The 27,885-nt window shown below is 39.0% G+C and overlaps 1 protein-coding gene across 1 annotated transcript; it reads right to left on the reverse strand.

The window, feature by feature from the left end:
* LOC119736899 (VWFA and cache domain-containing protein 1-like) lies at window positions 1-27,868 on the reverse strand. The gene is given in 28 exon segments (XM_038210922.1): window positions 1-2,919; window positions 3,101-3,361; window positions 4,068-4,219; window positions 4,829-4,945; window positions 5,370-5,485; window positions 6,212-6,463; window positions 7,020-7,242; window positions 7,726-7,836; window positions 8,131-8,214; window positions 8,481-8,578; window positions 9,326-9,429; window positions 9,432-9,467; window positions 10,074-10,163; window positions 10,649-10,727; window positions 11,061-11,133; window positions 11,457-11,580; window positions 12,450-12,599; window positions 12,791-12,923; window positions 13,231-13,337; window positions 13,896-14,030; window positions 14,159-14,248; window positions 14,546-14,681; window positions 15,218-15,362; window positions 15,831-15,981; window positions 17,079-17,185; window positions 17,917-18,065; window positions 19,352-19,414; window positions 27,255-27,868. Coding segments are annotated over 28 exon segments (4,095 nt in total). The 5' UTR covers window positions 27,633-27,868; the 3' UTR covers window positions 1-2,488.
* Window positions 27,869-27,885: the final 17 nt, after the last annotated feature.

Genomic DNA, 27,885 nt, shown 5'->3' on the forward strand with positions numbered 1-27,885 from the left:
AATTGTTGGACCTGAATCTCTAGACATGTACATTTCTTTACATTTCTTGCCGACGTACTACATGGCGGCATTATCTTCTCTATCGTTCGAAACACATTCAGAATCACTCACCTTATGAAATCATGGCTACCTAAGTAAGCACAATACTCTACCGCAGCATTACGATCACTTACAAAATGGCACATACTAACTCCATATGAAAACATCTAGCTTCTTTGGCATGTTGTAATATAACAACGCTTGGTTACTCAATCACAATAAATACAGAAAACAAATTTGGTATCATAAAACAAAAAAGACTTACGTACAAAGGCAGCTGGTTTATGCCGTGACCATCTTGGCCATGTTCCCTGACTGTACATTGAGAATTCCTGTGACATGCAGTGACAATGTATAGGCACCTGTCTATAAGCTTTGTGCATGACTGTCAGTACAAATAGGCTGGTTCCCAATCTCTACAATGTGTTCTAGACTTTGAAAGGAGGGGGCTGCAACCAGTCCTCACTGGTTTACATGTGCTTTTATCACCATTTACATATAGGAATCAATGCTTACCAGGGAAGCTGAATACACTGATAAAGGATTTGCATGTGAAATAGAAACTGACAAAATGGACAAAAATGCTCTCCTTTTTCCCCATCATGAAGACAAGTTATATGCAGAATGTACATTCACACACACATGTCAGTCACAAAAACTGACTTCAAGAATTGTTTTGAGCAAGTAAATTACGTATATCATGAACAAGATGGTCACAGCGTCAAATACCAAGCCTTTTTGTAACTGAAATCAGTCTTCATAACTTGTAGTGATTTTCAACAGTCCTACAATAAAATAAGCTGCACTACTAAAATTTTCTAAAAAGGAAGCATTTTTAGCAAGCTTATTTACATATCTACATTTAGTTTAAAACAAAAATAACCCGGCCCCTATTTTCTGGAGTCGACTACTTCAGAATTTAGGACAATTTTAAAAAATATTTGGCAGTGATTAGTCTAATACGATATTTGATAATTTATTTATGAATCATTTAATAATCACACATCAAGCATTTGGCACGATTACACCACTCCAACCCGATTAAGTACTTCGCCTCCAATTTTTTTAAAATAAAAAATCACTGATTTTATAGAATTTGGTTGTGTTTAACTGAACTGTTACCAAATTAATATTGATTCCCAAATTAAATTTTTGTTAATGTGTGGAGGGAAGAATTTCTTAAGCTTTGGATTAATTTGTTACAATTCAAATCCTAATGGTTGAAAATAAATAGAATTAATTATTATTATTTAAACAAGTGATACGGTTGGTCATGTTTTTCTTGTGCATATACGCCCATGGTTTGTGCAAACATGAACTTTACACTGATCTATGTATAGGATACTGTAACACGCATACCGGTGTTAATTGTTCCGTAGTTATGGGGACCCCTCCTTCGATAAGCGATAGTTACTATGGGGACCAAAGATACTATGGGGACCAAAGACGCTGTGGGGACAGTTGAAACTCGGTCCTAATTTCCATAACAATAAAAAACTTCCCCACTTCAGTGTCTCCACTAACACAAAAGCTCCATTAATAACACACAACTTGAGCTCAAAAAAATATATGAAAAAAACGTCAACGAATTCTACGAGTAATTTCTGTAGTTTAAATTAGGTTCATTTTTGTTGTTAATCACCTGAGATCATTCATTCAGTTATTCGTTATTTTGGTTTTTTAATCAAATACTGAATACAAAATATATATACATGTATACACAAATGTTGACAAACGAACATTTTCTCTCTTATCTGATCACATACTAAGGAGTAGTACTTTGGCTAATAATAAAATCTCTACAATTGATATGTACAATATTTACAATAAAACTTAAAAATGCTTTTAATATTTTACGTCCAATATCAGAACTTACCGGTATGACCAAATTCTGGGGTAAAATGCCTAAAATAAAAAAAATCTTCATATATTTTGAATTTGGCAATTTGTAAAAATGCCGCATAATGCTGTAGTGACTGATAAGGCTGATTGGCCCATGGCTTTGGTATTTATTTATGAATATTCAAATATGCAAATTGTATGCATAATTAACTAGGAATTTTCTGTGTTGCAGCTTTGGTAACAGTACTGTGATGGTTTTTCTGAAATTTTCCACACATGTTGGGTATACAGAAGTGCTAGGGGTACATAGTATGAATATAATGCTATTTAGGATATCAAGAAAATTTGCCATCAAATTTTGCATTGTTCCTGTTTTCATGATGTGATGCCACACTGTTCCTGGCACTTTTCCAATATGCGGCCCAAATAAGTACTTGTATCTTTGGTAAATGCAAATCATGGGGTCATTAAGGGATCCCAAAAGATTGTTATAAAGTTGCTCCAAATTTTGCACAAAAACTGTGTGAATACAGTACAACTGGTGAGTTGCGTGAAATTACTTAAGGAATACGTACAGCCGCCGCGTAGGGGGCTACAAGACTGACAGCTAGCACACCGTATCCATGGCGTGTACCTGCGCTTTGACTAGAGACCTCCTGGTGGGGATGACGGTCTGGGGTGGGGGGTCCAGCCTTGGGGGGAGGTCGCTAGAACCCCCCTGGGTGGGGGTGCCTGCGTCACCTTGTGATAGGTCTAAGAGGGTAGCGGTCGGGGTGGAGGATTTGGGGCGCTTGACGCGTAGCGTACCCGGGGGCGGGTCTATGTTGTGGCGCTCTGGTTCCACGTGGACGAGGATGGGTTCGGGCTCCACGTACTGGTACTCGGAATCTTCGTGGGGGGTCATGGTGCTGTAGCCGTGGTCACTCTCGCTGGGAGTGCCACCAGGGCGGTGGCGCCAGACACGGATGCCATAGCGGGCACGTTGGTGGTAGGGGCTGGGTTGGTTCAAAGCGGCCAAGAGAATGTTGGCATGTCCGACTACAAAATTTACAATTACAAAAATTGAAAATGAGAATAAATATACATTTTTAAGAATTTTATAGACAAAAAGTGTTAGAAATGAATGGCTCAGTCCACATTGCAGGGATGGTGGTTTAATAGCCCATAGCAGCAAGGTCTTTAGACACTTCTAAAATAACAAAGTTTGAGCGAGACTTACAAGCTCCCGGTGCTGGGGGTTGGTTCTCGTTCTCCCCTTCCTCTTCTCCTTCCCCCTCCCCTTCTCCCTGAGACATCCGGACCGACGCATCTGAGCCGTTCTGGGCCAGCTCGCGACGTCGCTGCGCGTTGTTGTGAACGTGGTGACGGTAGGCATAGATGACCAGGGCTAGGGCCATGATGACACCCATGAAAGCACCAGCGACGGGGCCGACCTGGGCACCCTTGTGGGCCTCGAAGGGGGCGGACTGGTTGTCGGTGACTAGAAAGAGAAAGATATTGAAAATTAAACAGGCATAATTACATAAATAAACAAGCAAATCAGTTTGGAGGCTAATCATCAATACTTGCAGAAGAAGCTGAATTACAAAGGATGCAAATCCAAACTAGAATCTTCAAAACTAACTGTGGATATTACGCTTTTCGGGAAAACTGTGAAAAACCATGTGCAACCTTTGGATCACAAAACACGATTTTGTCAAAAACGCTCTTTATTTCCAAAAATTAGTCAATTGACTGATCGTTGGAAATCAACTACATTTCTTGATTTCTTCCAAATGACAGCAAGTTAGACAGAATAATCTCACAGGTGTTTAGTACCATAATAATCTATAATCCAAGGAAGATTTTTGATCAAAATGCAGGTTACTTTTTGAATAAATGCAAATGATCCTATATTCTTTCAGTCGTGAAAACATAGATTTTTGCAGAGGTACATACAAATCACTATAGATTGGAAGAGTTGGCAGAAAAAAAAACCTTAAAAGATACTTCAGGGGAGCAACGGAATAATGTCGGTACTTAAAACCAAATCCGCAGTCAACCTGGGGGGCATTCGAACCCGGACCACACAGGTGGAAAACAAGGAAAGTACCACGACATCAACATTACACAGCTCCACGTTTCACAACTTCTTTCAACGTTTTGTCCGAGTTTATCTAACTTCCTTACGTCCAGTTGATACTGACCTATCTCGTCGTAGTACGGCGACTGGGCACCGACCACTCCACCGAAGCACTCGCGCTGAGTGGCGCAGTAAGGCATGGACAGCTTACGGAGTTTATGCTGAGGGTTGGTGGCGGCCACGCACCACTCACAGTCTACCACACCAAAACAATCCCTGTAATAATCAAACAAAACAAAACTTAAAAATAAATTACAACGAATATCGGTCTACAAAATAAGCCAAAATTTGGGCGTACTGAATCAGGTATTTTTTTTAATTGTGTGATCCATCAGATAACCAAATCTATAAACCAGAATGCTTGTTTAGGGGACTTTGAAGTCAAACTACTTGGCTATGGCTTACGATAACACATGCACCTATGGAAGTGGCTTTAGCCTCTTCTCATAAACATGTGTTACTTCTAGTCGTAGCCATGTAATTCGGATGCGGCTTTAACTTAAGGATCACAGTAGATTACTGTTCCTTAAGAATGTTCCATTTGGCACTAAAATTCCTCCAGGACATTTTGGAGGATTTGTCAAGATTGCAACACGTAGAACCTCAAAATACTGTACGTGATGCTGCTTCGAAGTTAAATATAGCAAAGACAGTGTCACAGTACTGGATTGTGGAGCATGCACAGAGGTTAAAACAAGACAGCGAAGACAATTTGGGTTGAGAAATCATGGCATATAGCAATAAGGGAGTTCTCTGAAATGGTTCCCATTGGCACTGATGATGTTTTTTTTTGGGGGGGGGGGGGTTGTTGACAGATGCCTGTACCTGAATGTCTTTCTCTGCTTGCAGTTGTAGTTGAAGCACTGTGGTAAGTCTTCAGTGATACTCTCATCTATGATAGGCAGGCTAGCACTCTCTTCCTTGTCAGAACAGCTGGGATTCCTGCCATGAATATGGTGATCAATCATGATGAATATGGTAATCAGTCATAATGAATATGGTAATCAATTACGATAAATATTCATTAACAAATATGCCATTCATGTTAGCACTGTGGTATTAAAGCCTTCATTGATACTCTTGTTTGTCATTAGTAGGATGGTGTTCTCTTCCTTGTCTGAACAGCTGAGATTCCTGTCATGAATATGGTAATCAGTCATGATGAATATTCATAAACTTGGCAACACAAATGTGTCATATTCATTGTCACTTGTTATGAAGTACATACAAAACTAAGTTTGAAAGTCAAGCATGCTTACGCCTATTGTGCTATCTACGTAAGCTCTTTGTTGTATGAAAATATCAAATTGAAACGATAAATTAGAAGTGTGGTTTTATATTTTGTTTAACATCCTTGTTTACTGACCTATCCTCCCCTTGTTGCAGTGTCCCATGACAGTGGTCCAACTCCAGCTCACATTCACAGGGGCATTCACACTCTGTTTGCTCCATACGGTTGCAGTTCAGACACAGACGGTCATACTGTAAGTAGAAACAAAAACGAGGAACTTGATATTTCCTTCTCTTTATAGCAGAATACTGTTGAGACAATGCTAGGTAGTTTAAGCAAATAGTTTAAACATTTACTTTGGAGTAATAGCATTAAGGAAAAGCAAATGCTTGAATCCGTATGAATAAAAGTTTTCTTTTACTGTTCAACATTCGTTAGACAACAGGTAGCAAATACTTCTTACTGTTGGATTGTTTGCATGGACGAATAGTTGTCAACAATAGGGTCTGTTTTGTGTGTACGAATTGGCACACAGACAGGGTTTACACGTAGGGTAAAAGCTCAAATGATGAAGATTCTCCAGTTGCAGAAAAAAAAATGCAGAAAATATATATTTGTGAAACTTGTAAAGTGCCACAGTATTCTGTAGACAAAGTCACAGTCGCTTACAAAATCTAGACATTTCGGCCAGTAAAATCACACCAAAATACAATATAGAAAGTTGTTAAAATTATCTCGAATATTGAAATTTTTTTAAAGTTTCAAAAGATTTATTACACAACCAGACGATTATCTATTTCAGCTCTTTCAAGAAGTACCTGGTACGCTTGACTAGGTTCATTCTAAATGTGCATGAACCAGTAGCATCTTTGCGTGAGCATCAAGCACTATGGTCAATGTGTTTAAGAGTTCCAGCCCAATTTTTCATTGTAACCATTGAGGGTGGAACTTGTGTGTTAGTTCAGTTCTCTACTCACCATGCTGCACGGGCAGAACGTCGTCACCTCGCTACACGTATCGTTGACCACGCCCACAAAGGCGTTGGTATCCGGCACAGGCACGATGCGGTACTTGCTGCAGTATTCTCCATGGTAGAGGTTAGACAGGACACCGACTAGGCTGGTGTTGAACGAGTAGTAGCGCTGGATGGTTCGATCCTCGTAGTTGTTGCATCGGAGTTTCTTCACCAGGTGGGTGTGGTACAAGATGTCGTTGGACACCAAGATTTCCTTTAAGGAGACAAGAATCAAATAACAGTTCTCATTTAGCTTTGCTCTGTTATACCCAATATATTCCATTAGACCCTCTCCACGGCAGCCATTTTGAAGGTACAATGCTATTGTTCAAGAGGGACGAGAGTAAGTGGACAATGTGTCTATTGATACTGAATAAAAATGATAGAAACACTTTCAAAAAGGCGAAGGGTCTATCTGCTCCGTTCACAAGTACCCCCTCACCGGCAAAGAAAGTACAGTTGGGGTCACTGAACATCGCCATCTTGCCTGACTGCAATATTTTGCCGCAAAGCGCTGCCACTAGCTGCGTGAACATAGTAGAAATCCCCTGGTGAACGTGCGTCACACACAAGGAACGGTGCGTGCGCGTCAACCAGCGAAATGTATGTGTCCCGCCCATGGGACATTAATGCTAGGTAAAAGGGCGCCCTCTTTTGTTGGCGCAAGGAGCCCATAGAGACCACAGAGGCTAAATTACAAATTTCAGTCCCTCGTTCCTCCATTAAAAACCAACAAATAATGATCAAGATTCAGTTTTGAAAGCACTCACTTGATGAGTTATGTGCTGCTGCTCCACCGGTCCCCTGCCGGCCGGTTCCACCAGCCTCGGGTGAGCTATGAGGTAACCCCTATCATCCATGACGAAGCAGCGAACGTTCTCCTCCTTGCATACCGGCATGATCTCCAGAAGGACTTTGTAGAAGTAGCGGATGGTGAAGTCAATCCCCATGATTCCTACAACGTGGTCGGTTTCCTCGTGTGAGCCGTCAGCCCTGAGTTAAGCACAGAAATGTTTGCTTAGGAAATGCGGTTACCAACCAAAATGCCATTGGGTTAATACTGCTTGTGACTGGTACTCAGCTGATATTTGCTTAGCGCAAAACATTTGCTAAATAGTAATTTCTGTTTTTATAAGCTCAGTGAAAAATTGGTTTTGATGACAACTCATGGCTGATTTAAACTATAAACTTATCGACATGCAAAAAGAAGTTAACTACTGAGAAAAAGACCTTTAAATTTTCAAGTTTTGTATTCGTGAAAATTTAAGATACCTACTACTTTTCCTTAAAAACACTTTTAACTCCACGATTTTTGTACTATTTCTCTAAAATATGTGTAGTAGACATATATCGAAGATTACAAATCAATAAATCTGAAAATGTTCAAGTTGATATACTTGGTGCCATTTTTATCATTTGCATATGCATGCATATTCAGGACTCAGACCCTTGGCAGCATCCAATGGGATGGCTTACCTTCCCTGATAGACAACATGGCTGAGTGTGATGATGTAACCGGCCCCGCCCATGTCCAAATAAGGAGAGGAGAGAGTCACACGGCCGGGATGAGCTATGGCACGCTTGTACCTGTCATAAACAAAATAATAATAACTCAATAATAAAGGATTAATGTTTGAAGTGAAGTCTAGCCATATATTATGGGTACTGCAAAGTAAAATACTATCACACACAATTTTTTTTTAACGAAGCATATTTTTTTAATGAAAATAATAAAACAAAATTTAAATACATTTTTTGAGGATTTCATGGGTCAATCATGTATCAAAGTTTTCCTTTCTAATTGGCTCATGATATGAATTTGGTAACCTCAATGGTATGTGTGGATATCGGGTCACATGACACGTGTCAAAGGTCACTTACCAAGGTCGCTTGGAGGGGTCAAAGCTCTTATCCACCCGGGAGCCTGGGTACATCCTGAGAATGCCGCTGGTCGTGGCTAGATACCTGACAAGAAAAACAAAACCAAGAACATTCTTATAGAAGCTGTGAAAAGGCAGCAAAAAGAGAAAATTCAAAACAGGATGCTGGGGTCAAGGGGTCACTAAGAGGTTTTGCATCAGAACTGAAGAGTGGCACAGGACATATCCGTAACGTGTTCATGTGTAGCAGACAGCAAGTTGCTTGTGGCACAAAACCACACACAGTGATGACCTAACCGTATCCATTTGATTGCGAAACCTCTCTACTGTTTCAGCGTAGGAATAACCAACCTTCTGACAACGTAGTCGTTGAGGTGACTCTTCTCAAACTGAGCCAACCACGCCTTCTCCAAGCCGCTGGTAGCAGATACATCATCTTTGATCATATCCTGGAGAAAGTTAAAAAAAAAAAAAACAATTTGTAAAACCCATTCATTCCTGGAATCAAATTTTTAACCTTACAGTCATCTTTTATTGTGTTCTGTTGTTTTTCACTACCCAAATTGGAAATTGTAAAAGTTTCCAACTAGCAACAGTTTTTAGAAGTTGTTGAAGAAATTGCCTGGAGCGGGGTTTGAACCTGCGACCTCAGGATTGCTGTTCCGGTGCTCTACCAACGGAGCTATCCATTCTTCTGATTGCGGTTCCCCCGTTTGTCAATTTGTTTGTTCAAGGGGCGCTAGTCAGAAGCCATAAACCTGTATATGCCATGTAGCCAGGGATCACAGCCAAAGTCACGATGCTAACAACATTAGCAATGCTGCAAACCTGGGAAACTGTTAACTAGGATCACTCACAGATCAAATCCAGTTCTTCAGGTTAAAAAGGCTGTGACGTAAGATGTTTAATAATGATTTCTTCTCAAGACTTGAGCTGACCAGCTGTTCCCTGGCAATCTTACATGAATTGGTCAACTGGTTAAGACATCTGCACTTGTAAACGGGAGGTCTTGTGTTCGAATCTAACCCACACAAGCTTGAGAAATGTTTTCTTGCCAGCGCTAAGACAACGTAATACAGCACATGTACAGTTCATACAGAGTAAACACATGGAATATCCCATTACATCACTGATGAGAAAAACCCAAACCCAAGAGTTTTAAGCAAAATCGCTTTCCTAAAGGAAGACGCGTTTACCTTGAATCCTGGGTTGGATATGAGATTAGTGTTGTCACTCAGGTAAGCCATGTAGGCCTGAACCACCAGCTTAGTCTCTCGTTGGCTGAGATGCTCAAAGGGGAGGAGAAACTACTGGGTGCTAACATCAGGGTGCTGGCATCTGAAATTGGAGATGACAAAAATCAAATAAATCAATTGCCCCACAATGTTTTGACCAATTACAGCCGTGACAGGGACACGCATGTTGATGTCAAAGTATTAAGTGGCAGGCTTCTGGCCAAATCCAGAACAGTCCACCGAGATAAATCGAAACTTTGAGATTTGGGGAGAATGGAGAACTAAACACAGGGTAACCCGAGGTGTAACGCGAAGTTTACCTCAAAGTTTTATGATGTTTGACAGGATTTAACAGGGTACTTTGGGGTTCAACCTCAAGTTTGCTTGTTTAATTTTGCATTCTTCCCTTATACACATGTACATTGTATAATTCTCTTTCAAGGTCAAAATCCTCAAACATGACTATGTAAAACACTTTGACGTTTATTTTGACATTTTGAAAACGCCATTTCATGCAACTTGCGAGCAAAGCAAGTTCGTCAGGGTGATGACAAGCGTTATAATGAAACTAAATCTGTCATTAAAACATAAGGTCTTTGCTGTTTGAAAAAAGTTCCTTCAAGAACAACATTGTCCTTCACATGAACGGTGAGCCAATAGCAAACCAGGAAGCTTGGAGACTAAAGGACAAGTTACAATCATGTTTTACCTGTAGTTGCCAGCTGCTTGAGGTGCATGCAGATGTTGTCCGAGGGGAGGAGGTCAAGTCGATGATACAGGAGGGTCTGGCCTGGTGGAACTGCAATAACGAAAGACAAAGATGATTTGAAAACGTCAGATACTGACAGCTATGGCTACGGCCAGTAATTACACATGCTACTATTGAAGAGCACGAATCCTCTTCTCGCACATGCATGTATTATTGCCAGTCGTAGCCAAGTAAATCGGACGCTGCCATAGTTCTAAAAAAGCCTCAAAATCTGTCACAGTGGAGAGTCTGAGATCGACCCACACATTGTTAGCCCAATAACCTATGACGCAGGGGTCCACTTAACTTGAATATACACGCATGCACAAATAGGGCACTGTGTTCTGTGACCTTTAAGCGTGCTGGAGATGTAGGCCAATCAGATTATAGGTAAGGCAGCATCATCAAGGCATAGTAACCAATCAGATATCAGAATCATGGCGACCGTTGCCTGTCCTCATATACACATGTGATGCAAGGTCACGTTTCCAGTCTAACTCAGGGGAAGTTTTTATGACGTCAGTTGCGAGACTTACCGTGCATTTTCCTCAGGTGCCTTAGGTTGAAATCTTGCTCTTCTATGACCACACACACTGACAAGAGGGCATTGTCAACCTACAAATCAACATTTAAAGTAAAGCATGTAAGCTTGAATTTAAAAAAACTCTTGAGTGAAAACTAAAGTCTATGATAAAATACATTATATCATTTTCTGAGCCAATTTTTTTTGTCAAATATTTTTTTTGCCGATTTCGGACATTCAGTTCACATTTGTACAAAGAGGTGCTAGTAAAACAAAACTGCATGATGGGAAATGTGCTCAAACGTAGTTTTCTTGAGAAGTGTCAAATTACCACTCTACATTTGGCACAGTGGTTTTATTCCAATGAGGATAAGGAATTTGTTCATGAATATGCATGAGGTACAGCCTAGTACCCAGACACTCACCGGTTTCCATGTGTAGTTGACATATGTGCTCTCGTTGGCAAATCTCCGCAGCTGCATGGTACCACTCTCACCCCTGCACAAAACAAATGAGAGATTGGATTTCAACAAGGGAGCCATGTCCATTTGGTCAACACTCCAGACGACAAAAAATCTTACTTTTCACAAATTAATGGTCAATTTCTTTTTCAATATCAAACTGTATTTTGGGGGTTTGTTGCTAATTCTTTGACAACATTTGTTTGAAAAATTTCAGTTTGTTAGTGGTCTACATGTGCGACACGGCAGTAAAACATAAAATTTGCTTAGATAGATTATGTCACTTTGCTCATAATTGGAAACATAGTTTTACAAAATACTTGGTCAGGATATTGCAAGAAAAAGAATTTATGTAGATACCTTAGCATCGACTGGCGGACTCGGTCAAAGTTGACCGACTGCTCAAAGTGACTGATGTCGGCATAGAGCGGTGGTTGTGAGGCTACTATGGGCCGGGCTAGGGACGGATGCATGATGGTCAAACCTGCAACAGGAGAGAAACCAAAGGTTTACATTATACAGTTGTCATTTATGTCAGGCCCAAAAAGCTCAATACATCTAATGTCTGGATTGAGCCAATCCTATAGTGTGATTCGATGAACAAAATTAGAAGCCATTTTGCGTTGGTGTCACGCTCGCGCACGCTGCACGCATTCCTAAAGACAAGGCGTGCGCGCATTTTGGTAACCCTATTGGTCGAAGGAGCCCGGACTGTGTGCGTATTAGTCTATAGACAAAATGAACATCAACATGTGATCTAAGCCTAGTGGTATTTTTATGTGTTACATAGAGTTAACAACTGTCACGTACTTAGGCAAAAAAAAAATAGTCGGTCTCTGGTCAGACCGAAGTTCCGGAATTGATGCGGCGACGCATTTTTTTTTTTTTTTCAAGCTTGTATTGTACAGACAAGGTGGGTACTATTTTGCTTTTTTGTGTCCTCATTATACATTGGTGTCCTCCATAATTTGCCTTGGTGCCCTTTATCATTTGCCTTGGTGCAATTTCCCCATTTCTTGGTGCTCCTTGGTACAAAAATTTGAGGAGGCGCGGCAATAGAGGGCGCTGTTGTAGCTACCTTGTTAATTTGAAAAAAAAAAAAGGTTGACGCGCATGATTAAAATCGACGCGCGCGCTGACCAGAGACCGAGAATTTTTTTTTTGGCCTTATCTCACTGTTGTTATCAACAGTAAGTGCCAAAATTTATGACATCAACGGTGCACAAATTTCAACAATGATTGACAACTACTTTAAAAAAATAGCCTAGACGACCACTTGTTGGAAAAATTTGCTTTGATATAGTCCCAAAAAATAAGGATCATACACTGCAATACATGTGACCAACCACCTACCTCTCCTGTCAATAATGAAGGAATAAGAACGGTCGCCTTCCTTGAAGTAGGTGATATCCTCCAAGAGATCCACCATGTTAGCCTCTAGACCAACGATGCCTATCAGACGACTGTTGACGTAACATGTCTGGGTGATACTCATGATCAGACCTGAATAAACAACAACATACACCAAGTGTAAACAACAACAACCAACATAAATATCATGAATACATAGTTCAAAGAGACCACGTCACTGCATTTTGTTGAATTGTTGCATTGCGAAGATGTAATTTTTTAGAATTTTATTTTGTCTCTCAACAACTTAACTTTACCTTTTTCCTACACAAAGTGGAACTTACCTCCTCCTGTTGGATCAAAGTGAGGTAGGGAGAATACGGGCTTGGAGACTGTGTCCAGAGGCAGAATGGTGTAAAATCTCCCAACTGCAGAGGGTAAATTGCTCATCTGGTTCAGCACTGTCATCACTCCTTTCTGTAGGGAGAAAATGAAACCAAAAGTCGAAATCAGACAAATGCTGCTTACCGATACGTGAAGATGCCTGATACATACTTTGTACAGTAACTTTTAAAGATACATACCCCATACTCTTCCTAACAATTTTTTTTTTTTTCTCCTAACAACTTTCCAATTTGTAGGTTTTGTTTTAATGAAAAAAACTAATTTACTCAAATTTTCAGCATCTGCAACCCTCTCAAAAAGGAATTTCAATTTAAGACATGCTGAATAATTTTTTTTTTTGGAAGGGGGGGATGGGGGAGGGGAAGACACCTGTCTTTACCTGTTTAGGAGGTAGATTGAGTCTGGCAGTCTCTTGGTAACTTGTCCCGTTGTCTAGCTCAGCCAGGTCTCGTAGAAAAGCCAGCTCCTCCAGACCAGTTACGCCTTCTGCAAAATTCACAAGGAAAAATTAAGACACCTTAAATAAGACCCTTTGAGATCATGGCGTTGCCTTTCATTCTTGTGACTATGGTTCAAATCCCACATGGGCAGACATATGGATAAGATTCTCAGTCTTTACAAGATTCCACAGATTTGGCCCAAAGCACCTTTTTAGGTTCGTGGACTTTTGGGGTTGAAACCACTGCGTCATTTTTACCCTGCTCGCCATGCCACTAGAGCATTGCTAAGACCATCTTTAATCCTTGTGAGTACAGAGCTCAATGTTACAGTTTTAATGGAAATATTTAATTCAAACACAACATCCTATTAAAACCATCACAGGTTTAGGAAGAAAACTGAATAACTACATGCCAGAGATATACAAATCATGGCAAAGCGTCTTGCCAGAGGACACACACACTAGAATCTCACAGGTTGGACCTGAACCCACTATGTATACAATCACCAACAAGATCTCAAGTTGGCATTTAACATTCAAGGACCGTTCTCAAAAGAGAAAGAAAGAAGATAATGTTACACCATGACGAACTGAAAGTATCGTACCTTGGACCAGGGCGTACGTCATGACAATAGCCCTGTTGTTGAACCGTCGATTCTCGTTGATCACCATATTGATGATTGATGTAGCGCCCTCAGTGTCGGATACATGACCAGCACTAAAGTACACTATAACCGAGTCTGAAAAATAGAAACGCAAACGATGAGACATTTTTTAGAAGAAATTAGTCACATATCATTTCACACTTCATTTCTAGAATTCTTACAATTTATAATTTTCACAAATTTTTATTTATTTGTGTACTTACCAGCGATACTATTGTTGGGATGTTGCGGCACTGTAGACTTTTGGAACAAACTAAACGCTTTCTGCAAACCCAGTGTATGATTGGTAACACCTACAAAAACCAATAGAAACATACAGTTTGTCATTCCATGAGAAGCACAAACAACGAAGTACTTCTTCCAAAATAAGTGTGCTTAAAGTATATGCTCATTTCAAATCGTTCGGAAGCACATTATCCGAGATGTTCCAAGAGTTTTGGCAACACAGCTTTAAAATAACATTTGTACTAACAGCGAGATAGTCACAAATGACAGTATGTAAACAAACATTAAATAATGAAGAAAAATGGGAAAAATCTGCTATATTCAAATGCAATTGAATAAGAAAAGTTTATTGATTTGCTTCATACCAGTATCTCGCTTGATGGTTCTGATGTATCGGACCAGCTGCTCTTTGGCATCCATGGTAGCGGTTGCTAGGTGGTTGTCATAGCAACCATCCTGTTGGCACGTCTGCACGGTAGAGCCCACACTCAACACTCCAACCTGAGACATACCAATTGTTATTAGATTTTGTTGGTACTTTTTATAATTTTTATAAAATTTCTTCTCTGAATTAACATTTTTCTATCACGTCGGTAAAAAAACATTCCAATTGAAAAGTTTTATCTCCTGACCTTGAAATTCACACACAAATTCCCAGATATTGGGTGGGGTTTCAATCATGTGCCACAAAGCCACACCCATATCCTTGGATATGGGTGTGGCTCCACAAATGTACCACACCCATATTTGAGGATATGGGTGTGGCTTCACAAATGTGCCACACCCATGTGCCACACAGATATATAAGGATATGGGGTGGACCGCCTCCTTTGTGCCACACCCATATCCCAAGATAAAGTCAAATACCATCATTTCATGACAGTAAAATTATCGACTGTTTCATTTCTCTGGGACGCATTCTCTGTTGGCTACAGTTTGAAATGACACATGCATCTATGGATATGGCTGAATCCACTTCCCATAGACACGTGTGTATCACTGCAAGTCATAGCCACATAGTTCAGACATGGCTTTACCTGATCTTTCTCTGACAGTGATGCCAGGGCGACTTCAGCAGCCTCTCTAGCAATCTGCAACGATGCATCGCTGACTGAGAAGCCCCTGTCTATCAGTATGATGACATTCTTGGCCTGAGGTCGGACAGTTGAGGAGTAGATAGGCCTGCAGACAAAAAGAGACACATTGAAGTATTTGAATGCAGACACACTGATAGGAAGCTATTTTACTGTAAAATTTGAAGAAAAACAGGCACTTGCGTTTTCACATGATTTTCTTTACAATGATATCCAATTCATAAAAAATAACAGATGTTCGCTGAACGGTCACAATTTGGGACTATGGGATGTGCACATACATAATTAAGCAACACATCTGCAAATATATTACAGACACCGGCACAGAACTTGAAAATCTATTCCACAGTCTATGATGATTTAAAAGTCATATCAACCAATTTTCTGCTTGTTCTTTTCTCCAAACTCTTAATTTCAAAGTTATCACAGCTCAAAGTCCAGAATTCCAAGCTCAGAAAAGGGCAGAATTCTGCTTTAAATACAGAATTTCGTGCTATGAATAAAGTTCAATGTTAAGCAAAGTTTAATCCTAAGCCAAGTCATGGCATCAACTCACTCATTCCTCATGTCCATGTCATCTTTGCATCGTCTGGCATGGGGATGGTCGGCTGTGTAAGACGTCGCTGGGAAGATCACATGTACACCGTCTTCTGAGTTGAAATATTGCCACTTGAGGGTTGGGTTGGCCATTTGGTGTCTCTTAAATACTACACAAGACAACAAAAGATGAAACAACAAATAAATTGATAAATATATTTTCGGGGACTAATCATCCTTACTCGCAGCAGAAGCTGAATTTTGAAAAACGCGGCTACAACGTGGTCCTGCCGAAGGCATGTAAAGGTGTAGACAGGGCCCTGGAGTGCCCTGAAACATGCAAAACTAAATCAAGCCCACTTTACTCACAGTTTAGCCAGCAAATTTCTCCAAACATCCCACTGGGGCAAAGAAAACGTCCTCAGTATTTCACCAACTAAGTTGGCAGACTCAATTCAATTTTTAAAGCAGACTTTTCTTCAATACTTTGCACATGAGAAGGAAGTCAAGTGATTTCAAAATGGGGCTAAATACTAGACTGGTACATGTCCAACCATGGTCCAACTATTTGAAAAGACTGACCTCTTCATTCAGTGTCAATAGTCTGGTGGCTTGACTATGGAGAAATGTGTAGTAAACTGAGACTAGTTCCCGCTTCATGCCACATGTTTCTTAAATTCTTTTGGCATGGTTGATTGATGCAGTACTGAAGCTGTGTTGGACTGGCTGTTTGAGGTGCCAGTCTATTTTCTTGTATTGCATGTTTTGGTTTTCAATACCTTAAGTTTTGGGACTCTCATGTACACAGTATTGAGAGTCCCAATTTTCGGACTAGTAAAGGTGTATAGGCAGCCACCATATGACCCATGTCTGACCACGGAGCACAGCCAGATAGAAAGTGTTGATTTTTGCAGAGGGAGGAAAATCGGAGAACCCTCGTGGCCCAGGAGAGAATTATTGCACAACTCTACTCAAATATGTAGCCAGGAATCGAACCCGGGCCATGGCGATGAGAGGCAAGAGTAAATAAAGTTATAAAGTTATAAGTTTTGTATCCTCATTGTAATTTTATCATAAATTTTTATTGTTATATATGTTTTATGTTTTTACTCGGCCTGTAATTGGCGGTTATTCGCTGTTGGCTGAGAGAAATAAATAAATAAATAAATAACTAAATGTTGACTAAAAGAGACTTCAGATGATGCAAGTCTTAAGAATAGTTTTTGGAAAACAGTAAGCAGTATAAGTGGGTTCTCGTTGATGCTACCTTGTGAGATGTTTTTGACAGGGTTGAAGGCGTTGCCGGGCGTGGCTGGAGACACTCGCTCACAGGCGGACTCCTTAGAGATGTTGGCTTGGAAGACCGAGTCATATCTACGCAAAATAAAGCAAATCAAAGACGTCAATAAAAGTGGAGTTCTTACAAAGTCTGACAAAATTGTTGTAGTTGTGTGAGGGGTTCAACTCTTAACAATTTTTTTCTACAATGAAAACAAAGCATGCATTATAACAGCGAAAACAAAGAGATTAGTATCAGATGATAAACTCCTGGCATACTCTGGAGATTGTGAAAATGGGTGGTGTTTCATGTTTTTTCTTGACAATTTGAATCTAGCTCAGTGCCACTTTCCTCGCCTTCCACCTCTGTGACCTGGGTTGTAATCCTGTTCAGGCCAACACGCAGATTGGTTCTTCATTCCATGCCTGACTCTGTCACTTTTCTTCGAAAAAAATGTTTCCAAAATTTTCCTCCCACCTCTAAAACTGATCATTTCTTCTTACTCCTCTCTCTTTGGCTTTTTGTTTTCAGGATTCTGGGCTCTTGTCACTGTTGTGCCTGTGCACTTTTAAAGAACCTTGGAATCATTACTAAAAAGAGTATAAACATTATATAAAATAGATCAAGACTATTCATAGTTTCAAGGACATCTCATCGCAATAGACTGTTCAGAATTCACCAATAAGCCCTGTCTGACAGTGCCTGTGATTGAGTTTGATCAGTCACCTGACCAAAACGTTGAAATCTAATTGGTCAAAGTGAACTGTTTCATTGCCAGGCAGGGAAAGCCACTGAACTTTATTTTTTTTCAAGACGGAGGACTTACTTGAAGTACTCCGGTGGGAGTCGGCAGCATTTATGACTAGCCGTGATGGGGTCCGAGCGGTGGGCTCGATACAGAGTCTCTATCACCACCCGGTCAAAGTTCAAGAGTTGAAGGAACTTCTTCAGTTTGGCTTTGACGTTGAATGTCAACTGCAGAAATACAGAGGAGACACAAGTTTAACACGGCCAAATTGCATGACAGTGGTAAGAACATAAATCTTTTTAAGATATGACGGGCACAAAAGGTGGCACAGTTTGGTTTGGGTGAATTTACTTAAACCGAATAGTGCCCTCATTGTGTCCACCACATCTCAAAAAGGATTTCCGCAGACAGAATTTCTGCTCATTTCAGAGAAACCTTTGTCAGTAAACGCAGTATTAACAAGTATGCTAATTTCAAAGGATCAATTCATGTATCAAGTTGCTCAAGCGAATATATACTGTGAAAAAATGCTAAAGGTGAGCACATTATTTCTGCTACAATTAAAAATACTGTTAAGTAGCAATTGTCTTTTAATTATTTCAGGATTTTTCTGTTGCAATAGGAGCAACTTTTCAGCAAGCCACTTCATAAGTCTGTGAATCTTTTCCCAAGGCATAATTATCATTTTACTTTATTATTTTGAGAAAAGAAAGAAACAATTCTGATTGCATTTGAGAAAGATTTTTTTTTAAGAAAAAAATATGTATCGTCAGACTAGCAATGCATAGGTGTAGCTGGTGTAGAGATATAAATGTCAGTTCCATGTTCAAATTTATTCAATACTTTCTTAATCCAAATGAAAATGCACAGAGCAGGTTTCCTGTGCAATTATTTCGCAGTCCAGTGCACTTCGATCGCTGCTAGTCAGCAAGTAAAATTTAAAATTGCAATGTCGTTAAATTACGCACATCGTTGCACACAGTGTGATGGAGTGTGAGACATGTTCTGCCAGTATACAGTGATGACAGTGAGTTGTTTATTAACACCCAAAAGGGCGGACTGCTCTTAAAGGGAAGTTTGAAGGGTGTGTTTTTTTTAAACGGGAAACAAAATCTAACTAGGTACAGTGGTACTAAAGGGACATTGCTGTCATGAATTTCTTTTATGATTGGACTTTTTAGAAATTACAAAATTATAATTACCTCCTAAAAATTGGGCACCTTGCTGTTCTTTTGTTTTTTGGGGGGACAGTTCAATTGTTTTTAGAATGCCTTAATCCTTTTCCAGTATTTTTAATTTTGTTCTGTTTTGTGGTTTTTTTTTTTTTGGGGGGGGGAGTTACTGTTGTTGTTGTTATTAGATTTTGTTTGGGGGGGGGGGAATTTGTTGTGTTAAAAAGTTAAATATTTACAGTTACATACATGGTCACTATACATACATTGTGTGTACCAATACATGTATGAATATTTAGGAAGACAAGGAATTCTGCAAACAGGAACACATCTAAACTTACCTTATCTAACTGCTGCTGTGCATTAGGCTCCTTGTCTTCATATGACAGGGAATCGTATGCTTTCTGAAATGAAAAAAATAAGACTTATTTGTTAAACCATTTTTCATTTTTTACACATATTCACTGTACAGCAAGTTCCAGCAATTCCAGATTAACATCAAACTGATTGGTCTCCGTTTATGTTGTACCTGCTAGTTTTTTTTTCTAAAATAAAAAATATACACTTCCTTTAATTTTTACTCTTGCTAAAAACAACTTCGCTCCCGGTGATCAATACGTTGTAAATACTACCACAGGAAAAAATATGTGGACAATACTTTCTGCCTGTGGACCAATGGAGGTCGATAACTGTAGAAGACTTTTCTTAAGCATTGCAAAGTTTTGTTTTCATAATGAAACCAAACTACCGCACGATTTACACTTGGTCAATACAAAATAAAGGTTAAAATAACAATAACTTGTGGTCCCTAACCATTTTCTCAAGGTCTTCTTGCACAAAAATCCAGAGAGTTTTTTTTTGCTTCAGTTTTCAGTTGCCTACTGAAGAATAAATTTAATTTACAGTAGCCACATGGAGGCGTGTTTTAGTCTTTGAATCGATGTCCATTCACTGTTCAGTCAGCGTATGAGAGAGTACAGAGTACACTGTGGGACCTTGTCAATAATTAGTGAATTCGTGCGCGAGACTGAAAAATGAAACCCTCCTGGATTGTTCAGGGTTTGTAAAAAAAAAAAAAAAGCACCGCGATCTTTGTACCGGCACTCAACGCTCATTAATTTGTCATTTTGGGAGGAAGGGATACAGAATACTGACACTGTAAATGCAAAGCTTCATGTACATGTAGTGAATGAATTACATTTGGACTTTTTATTCACAATGCGCTTCCCAAATGCCTTAATTGTGTATGTACAATGTACCGTACAGTGTATTAAATCTCAATTTCTCTAAGCAATATTTGCATATTAAATGAAAAATATTCACTTTAAAGTAACATCTACAATTTACAGCATCACATTATGAAAAAAATGTAATTAACTTCACAAAGCTCAGTTTTTCTAGTATTATAATTATTACTACAATGTATACTGCATACATTCAAAAAAATTACATACCGGTACATGTATTTTGGTCAGTTATAAATTTGGAGTGTACATTTTATAAACCTTGATCTTTTCAGTGAAACAGTCTTCACCACAAAAATATGACATTTCTAAAATCTGGAGTTTGCATCAAGATTATTTGCATTTTCAATACTATAGGCCTAATAATTTATAGAACCCAGTGAAGATTTAAATGTACATGTACATTGCCCTTGCTGTCAAAATTTTAGTCAAAATGCAAAAATATTACATCATTGCTTTTTTGGTCCATTGTAATTTTTGTATGAATTTGGAGAAGTGAGGATTTTGTTTGTAAAAAAACCTGCATCCATGGGGGTTTGGGTTTAAGTGGATATAAAGTTATTTAAATGACATACATGTACATGTACATTGTACAATGTATACACATGTAGACGTGCGTTGCAAATTGCACATTTTCCATCAAGTAAACACTAATTCCACATATATTTAACAAAAAATGTTCTTTTCAGGACAATGCATGTACCGGTACCTAGAAAAAAACTGGAAAAAAAACTATAGTGACAATGGATTAGGTAAACTGCTGTGTTTCGAAGTCACCTGTATTACATGAACTACATGTTGCAAAATAAATAACCCTTGCCTGCAGCATGTTATCCGAGCTACACTGAGCAGTACCATGCATGTATGCATGGTGTAGGCATTGGATTAAAAACCTTCACTCGGTACGGTTCAATATGAGCGGGTTGTTTGGAGAGCCCTAGTACCTGGTGTGCCAGGACTGGGAGCTGGAGGGAAGAATAACAAGTTCGGTGGGAAACGCCTGAATTCTAATCAGCCTCACAGAGGGAAGTAATATTTTCGTAGGGCTTAAAAAAGCTCCGAGATTTTTTTTTTTCAAGGTAAAACTGTTTGGTTTTGAGGGAATGATACATTTGAATCCAGAACCTTTATAAAAACAAGTTTTTTACCAATTGCTATGATAACTAGTGCTTTGTCCATGCTTTGTCCTGCAATTTTCCATTTTGCTTCAACCGTGAAATACATGTATTTCAGGCGTGGAAAGTTGTAAAATCTGACATTTAATTAATTTACCCGACCCATCAAAAACCTAAAGTTTACCAGTATTTTAGAAATTTTCTTGATCCAAATTTTTTTTTTTTTAATATTTTGTACAAATAACGTGTGCACTGCACATTTGGATTGGGTAATAATTCAGAATCGTTCTCTTGGTGAATACAACAGGGGAAATAAGGGTATAATTAATTCATATTTCATCGATAAGTAGAACTTTGCTATAAAGAAATGCAAGGAACGCCACAAAATTTGAGCAGTAGCATGGTTGTTTTTCTTAACTGATTTTCGGCCATCATTATTACATGTGTACAAAATGTGGTATCAAAGGGATGTTCACTGCAGCCAAATGTTTCCTTTACTAGGGCTGTTCATTACAGCATCATTCTGTTTTATGAAAATGAAATGGAATTTGCGTGGGGGAGACCTCTGGTATTGCGTTTTACCCTTTGCCTATAAACACTGTATACTCGGTGTTGTTCGAGGGTTGCGAGAAACAATGCACAAGCTTACTCCAGTGGGACTCGAACCCACGACCTCCTGCTTACTAGTGCAGAAGTCTTACATGTACCACAGTACCACACGACCACCAAGCTTGCTGGGTCAGCTGGCATACATGTACATTCAGTTTGATGTAGCAGCGGATACCACATCCAAACATTTCATAAGATGGAATTCACCTGGGGAGGGGACTGCTTAATCTTACATTGTGTTTCGCCCTCCTCAACATACTTGTACATGATGTACCCACACTTCATTTTTCTCTGCATTTTATTGTAGTGTAATAAAACATACGTATGCAATAAATACATCTGTACTGGAAGATTGTCACTCGGATTCAGAATGCAATCAATATGCCAGTACCCAGAGGAATCATACCAGTCTTTCAAGACGTAATAAATTCCCTTTTGCTCCCTGTCCGGTCCTGACCTGACTGGCCTCAGCGGGAATGCTGCGCTGACGACCGCTGACGACCGCTGCGCCAACGACCGCTGCCCTCATAACTCATGGCTAGCAATGACCTCCATTGACATCGTGACCACCAATGGCATTGTTCACAGGGTTTTAGTGGAAAGTACAGGGTTGTTGTACATGTACGTCTCAGCGCTGTGGCAACAAATGATGACTTTGGTCTTGGGAGAACAGGCTAAAATTCAACGAGGCTTTAAATCACAACTTTTAGTTTTACAATTACCTCCCCTGGCTTCATGACAACCAATGGCATTGTTCACAGGGTTGGTAATAAACTACAGGGTTATATCTAAGTACCCTACACTTCATGTACACGTAGGCCTACAGTCTAACATGTACATGTACTGTAAGTTTTATTGCTAAAGCAAAGTGTGATGACTCTGGTCTTGGAAAACAAAATCGCTGAAATTCAACACTGCTTCAAATTACAATTCCAACTTTACAATTTGGATTGAGTTAAATATATGGTAGTAGGCTCTTGCAAATGCAAGCCTTACAGAAAAGCAGAATTGTACTGTACATGTACATGTATGTACCGTAGAGTCGCTCAGTTTGAGTCCAAGACTGAGTTTTGAGTCTCTTGGCTCAAGTACAGGCCTGAGATCCAAATCACTGGGTCTGAGTGCAAGTGTCAAGTTGAGTTATGGTAGTCAACTCTGTGTCTGAGCTTTTTGTCCAAAGGACTCGAAATTGCAACTCTAAATTGATTCACGTCATACAACTCTGCAGAATAATCTAAATTTACAAGCGTTCTTGATCTCTTTCCTTAACATTACAATCCAAGTAATAACATGATAATTTGCTGACCCACAGGAACATTTTACGATGTTGAAATTCTTGTACATGTGTACATGTGCATGTGGTTTAACCAATTTCGCTTGAAGACAGCGCATCATCATCCTTGCGGATGTGGAACTGAGCACAGCTTCATGAGATTATATGAGGATGGATCTGCTACGCAGAGCAAAAACTGATGACTAGGAGGCCCTTACTAGCCAACATTTCATGGGATTTATAAACTGCCTGTGACCGATTCACCAGGGATTTTGGATATTAAAAGCAAAAGTTTATGGTTTTAAACTTTAGCAACATCATGAAAGTGTGCCCAGGACTTAAGAACCCCCTTTTTTTTTCTCGCCTTACTGAGAATGTACACGTTCTGAATACATTGTAGGTCAGGCATCTTGAATCCATGCCTGGCACTGTGCCTGAAATTTACAACTTTTGCCGCAGCATTGTTCACACCTAACACGCACTAGGGGTCCATTATGACCGACATCAACATGTAGCAAAATTGGCTTTCTTGTGACACACAAGCCCCACAAAAACCTCCTCACAAACAGCCATAAACACTGCAGGATTGAGCCCAGTCCCTTGTCATGCATTTGTGGTCTGGGGCTGGTTTGGCTTCGGCTTTTGTGAGGAACAATAGAAGGTTTAGCTGGCTGAGGGGTGGTTTTTTAATCCAATGGGCCATCAAACCTACCCTCTTTGTGTGGTCATAATGCTAGCCTACAGCATGTGCTCAATCTAGACCTATGCATCTTGAGTGCAGGTTCTTGGACCACAATGTTACTTCTCAGGTCATCTTACACAAAAATCTGGTCACAGACCTCAAAATAGTGTACATTCATTGAGACAATTTCTTTCAAGCGCCATAACGTTGATATCATACATGTATGGTATCCATTTCATGAACTGTCACTGAATATTAAAGTTCTCAAATAATTAATGCAGTGCATTCTAAATCAGTAGGCCTACCTTCAAATATTCTTCAAATTACAAATTACAATTAAATGCAAGTAATTGTGAAATAATGTTCACAGGGTCAATAAATGTCAATGGTACCATCTTAACAAAATATGAAACAAGATGACATTTTCTCATTTTATTGAATTCTACGGGGGACACAAACTAAATTTAGTTTTTCTCTGGCCACCATCCCAGCCTGTACCTGGTTTGCCCTGTGGCCATGAGGTGAAAGGCCAGCCTGGATCTGCAATTTGTATGCAAAATAGGATTTGTGGCTCCAGCCTGACAGAAAATTACATTAGTTGCGCCGAGGATACACGGGGCAACATGCTTCATGCGGAAGAATGCCTCATGGAGTACACATAGGAGATGGGCACTGATATGTACACATAATTGAAGGAACATGTTTTAAGCATAAAGGATAATTTGCATTTATCCCGAAAGTAACCTACATGGACAAAATTATTTCAAAAAGCTTATTTGGATTAAAGATTGCACTGGCACTAACATCCAGTGAAATTGTAAGAAATCAAGAAATGTAGGTGATTTTCCAACAATCAGTCAATGGACTGATTTTTTTGGGGAAAAAGGGTGCTATGGATAAAATCATGTTTTGTGATCAAAGGATTGCTTATTTGGATTTAAAGATTGCACTGGTACTAACATCCTGTGAAATTGTAAGAAATCAAGACGATCAGTCAATTGACTGAATTTTTGGGGGGAATAAGTGCTATGGATATAATCATGTTTCGTGATCAAAGGATTGCTTATTTGGATTAAAGATTGCACTGGCACTAACATCCTGTGAAATTGTAAGAAATCAAGAAATGTAGGTGATTTTCCAACGATCAGTCAATCGACTGAATTTTTGGGGGGAATAAGTGCTATGGATATAATCATGTTTCGTGATCAAAGGATTGCTTATTTGGATTAAAGATTGCACTGGCACTAACATCCTGTGAAATTGTAAGAAATCAAGAAATATGGGTGATTTTCCAACGATCAGTCAATTGACTGAATTTTGGTGGGGAATAAGTGCTATGGAAAAAAATCATGTTTCGCGATCAAAGGATTGCCCATAGTTTTTCACTGTTTTCTCGAAAAGGGTAATATCCACTGAGCTGAAACTTCAACAAGGTTAGGTTTTGAATATTTGTCTTTATATTTTGAGTGGATATTATTAGAAGCGAACAAAATGCATGAAAAGCAAATGATCCTAGATATGACTTTAAACTGAAAATACAATTTGGATAATCATGTATTTAACATGTTTCTAAATTTGCACTGTGCTGCTCTGAATATTCAATAGTAAATTGGGCTATATGAGGATGCTGACAGCTCTTTCTTTGCAATGCATTGACGAATTCACAATAATTTTTTTTGTAAAGATCCAAAAATCAGTCTTGCTAGTATGATCGCGTAGGATCCATACATTATATTATTATTATAAGTTATAAGCATCAGCTTCAATTAACAAAATTCCAAAATTTACCAAGCAAATTTGAAATCAAATGAAATTCTCCCCAAGGATATTAGAATTGTTATATATTTTGACTCATTCATAAAAAGTATTTGAGTTTAAATACTTCAAATTGAAACAGTTGTACTTTTCTAAGTTATTCAGTTAAAACATGAAATTGATTCTGTGAAATAACTGATAATTCTAATGTGAGGCAAATTTAGATCGAGGACTTACATACATTAAAACAGTATGTACTGAAAATAAATGTACACTTTCTAATAATACATACATTGAAATTGATGCAATAGTCCCCATTATTTACTGTGTGCTTCATTGAAATCTTTGGTGCATGATCGACATACATGTAGAACAAATTTGAAACAAATGTATGAAACTTACTAAATCCTAATGTTCGCACAAGATTTGGACAAAAAAAAAAAAATGTAAACACTGTGCAGTTTATTGCTTTTGAAATTTGGTACTTGATGAATAACAGCTTTTCTAAATTTTTTAGAGTACATGTATGTACGTCATGAGACGTACATGTACGCATATTTTTACTCACTATTAATTCTTGCACGCAAAAAGATAACTGTAAAATCTTGATATGCAAGTCAAGTTGGAATGTCAAACCGTCCTACGGAATTGCAACAAACTGACATCCAGTTACAATAAAGCGAAGTTACAGTGTACAAACGGATCGTACAAACGATGTGTCGTTACAGTCGGTTATGTTTAAAAATTAACAGCAGCAATTTAAATTGTCAGATTTCAAACAAATCATTTTCAAACATTTTCCATTTTCAAATGTCTCAAAAGCAAAGAATCAGCGAAGCATAATTATTCTCCCCCTCTAAAAAAAATGTTGAAAGAAAAAAATACAAAAATTCAAATACAAAAATTCCCTGATGTGAAATGAACAATCTGTATCAGATCCAGGTTAATTCTTTATTGGCAACTGATGATCTGCTGGCTGACTGGTAGATCATGCAATAATCAATTATTTTGAGCACATTGAGCATAACAAACATACAAATGTACAAGCATATCACAAATTTACAAAACATGTTTTATAACCATGATAACATTTACATTTACAATCACGACAATGTACTGTAAAAAAAAAAATGATGCTCAATACTTTCCTGGATGTAATTGTAAAACATAACACATTTGTTTGTCAACAACATACTGGCACATCCAAGTTACAACCTGAATATATGTTTGTTTATAATAATACTTCTGTAGGGCCTATTATTGGCCTACGGAAGTTCACAAATCAGTGGAGAAATTACACATACATACACATAATCATTTAGCCTGTATAAATAACAAAAGCCATTACGCCAAAATCTGTTGTAAATGTTTAAATTATTAAAAATAAACCAGTATAAATTTATCCATCAAAATTGGAAAAATTGGTCCCTTTAAAACTATAAAATAATTATTATAAATGAAAATGGTCAACATAATATTAACACTGAATGAAAAGACAACAAATAAAAAAAAACACATTGGCATTAGTTTCTTCTAATAAAAGTAATATGATGACGGCAAACATACCTGTAATGAGCTCAACCCGAGTTCTGTGTTCACGATGTATCTGAACCGGTCTGACAAGATCTCAGCTTGCCGCACCAAGACGCCGTCCAAATCGGCCTCCTTGCCCGCCCCACGACTCCGCTTGCTCGCTCCCGCTGACTCGCCGGGCTGGTACAACGAAGAAGCCAGCTCGCGAAGCAAGTCCGGATTGTTAAAGTTAATCTGTGATTTCGAGAGATCGTCCCCTCGATCTCCCCGCCTGCTTGATGCAGATTCAGTCTCCTTGGGAGCATTTTGAAGCGGTTCCAGTGCCGAGGAAACATCGTTCGTAAACATTACCAATCCGCACACAAGTACAAGGACAATGGAGTCTCTCGCACAACATGACGAGGTCGCCATTTTTGCTGCCGATTTACCTCCGCTACCGGCCGGCAATCGCGACAGTTTTCAACGCTTTTCGAGCAAAATTCTTCGCAAAATTCATCACATGGTCGATGGAAAGACTTCTACCTGTCCTGTACGGGTTCACTTACTCAGTTGCATATCTTAAATTGTAGTATTTAAGCGATCATTTAGCAGCACATTTCGACGTTCCATCGTCAAGTCGCGTATGCGGCGATCACACACACACACCAACTGTAGTGTATGGCAA

Source organism: Patiria miniata, unplaced genomic scaffold, assembly GCF_015706575.1.
Source record: "Patiria miniata isolate m_02_andy unplaced genomic scaffold, ASM1570657v1 HiC_scaffold_3, whole genome shotgun sequence".
Lineage (NCBI taxonomy): Eukaryota > Metazoa > Echinodermata > Asteroidea > Valvatida > Asterinidae > Patiria > Patiria miniata.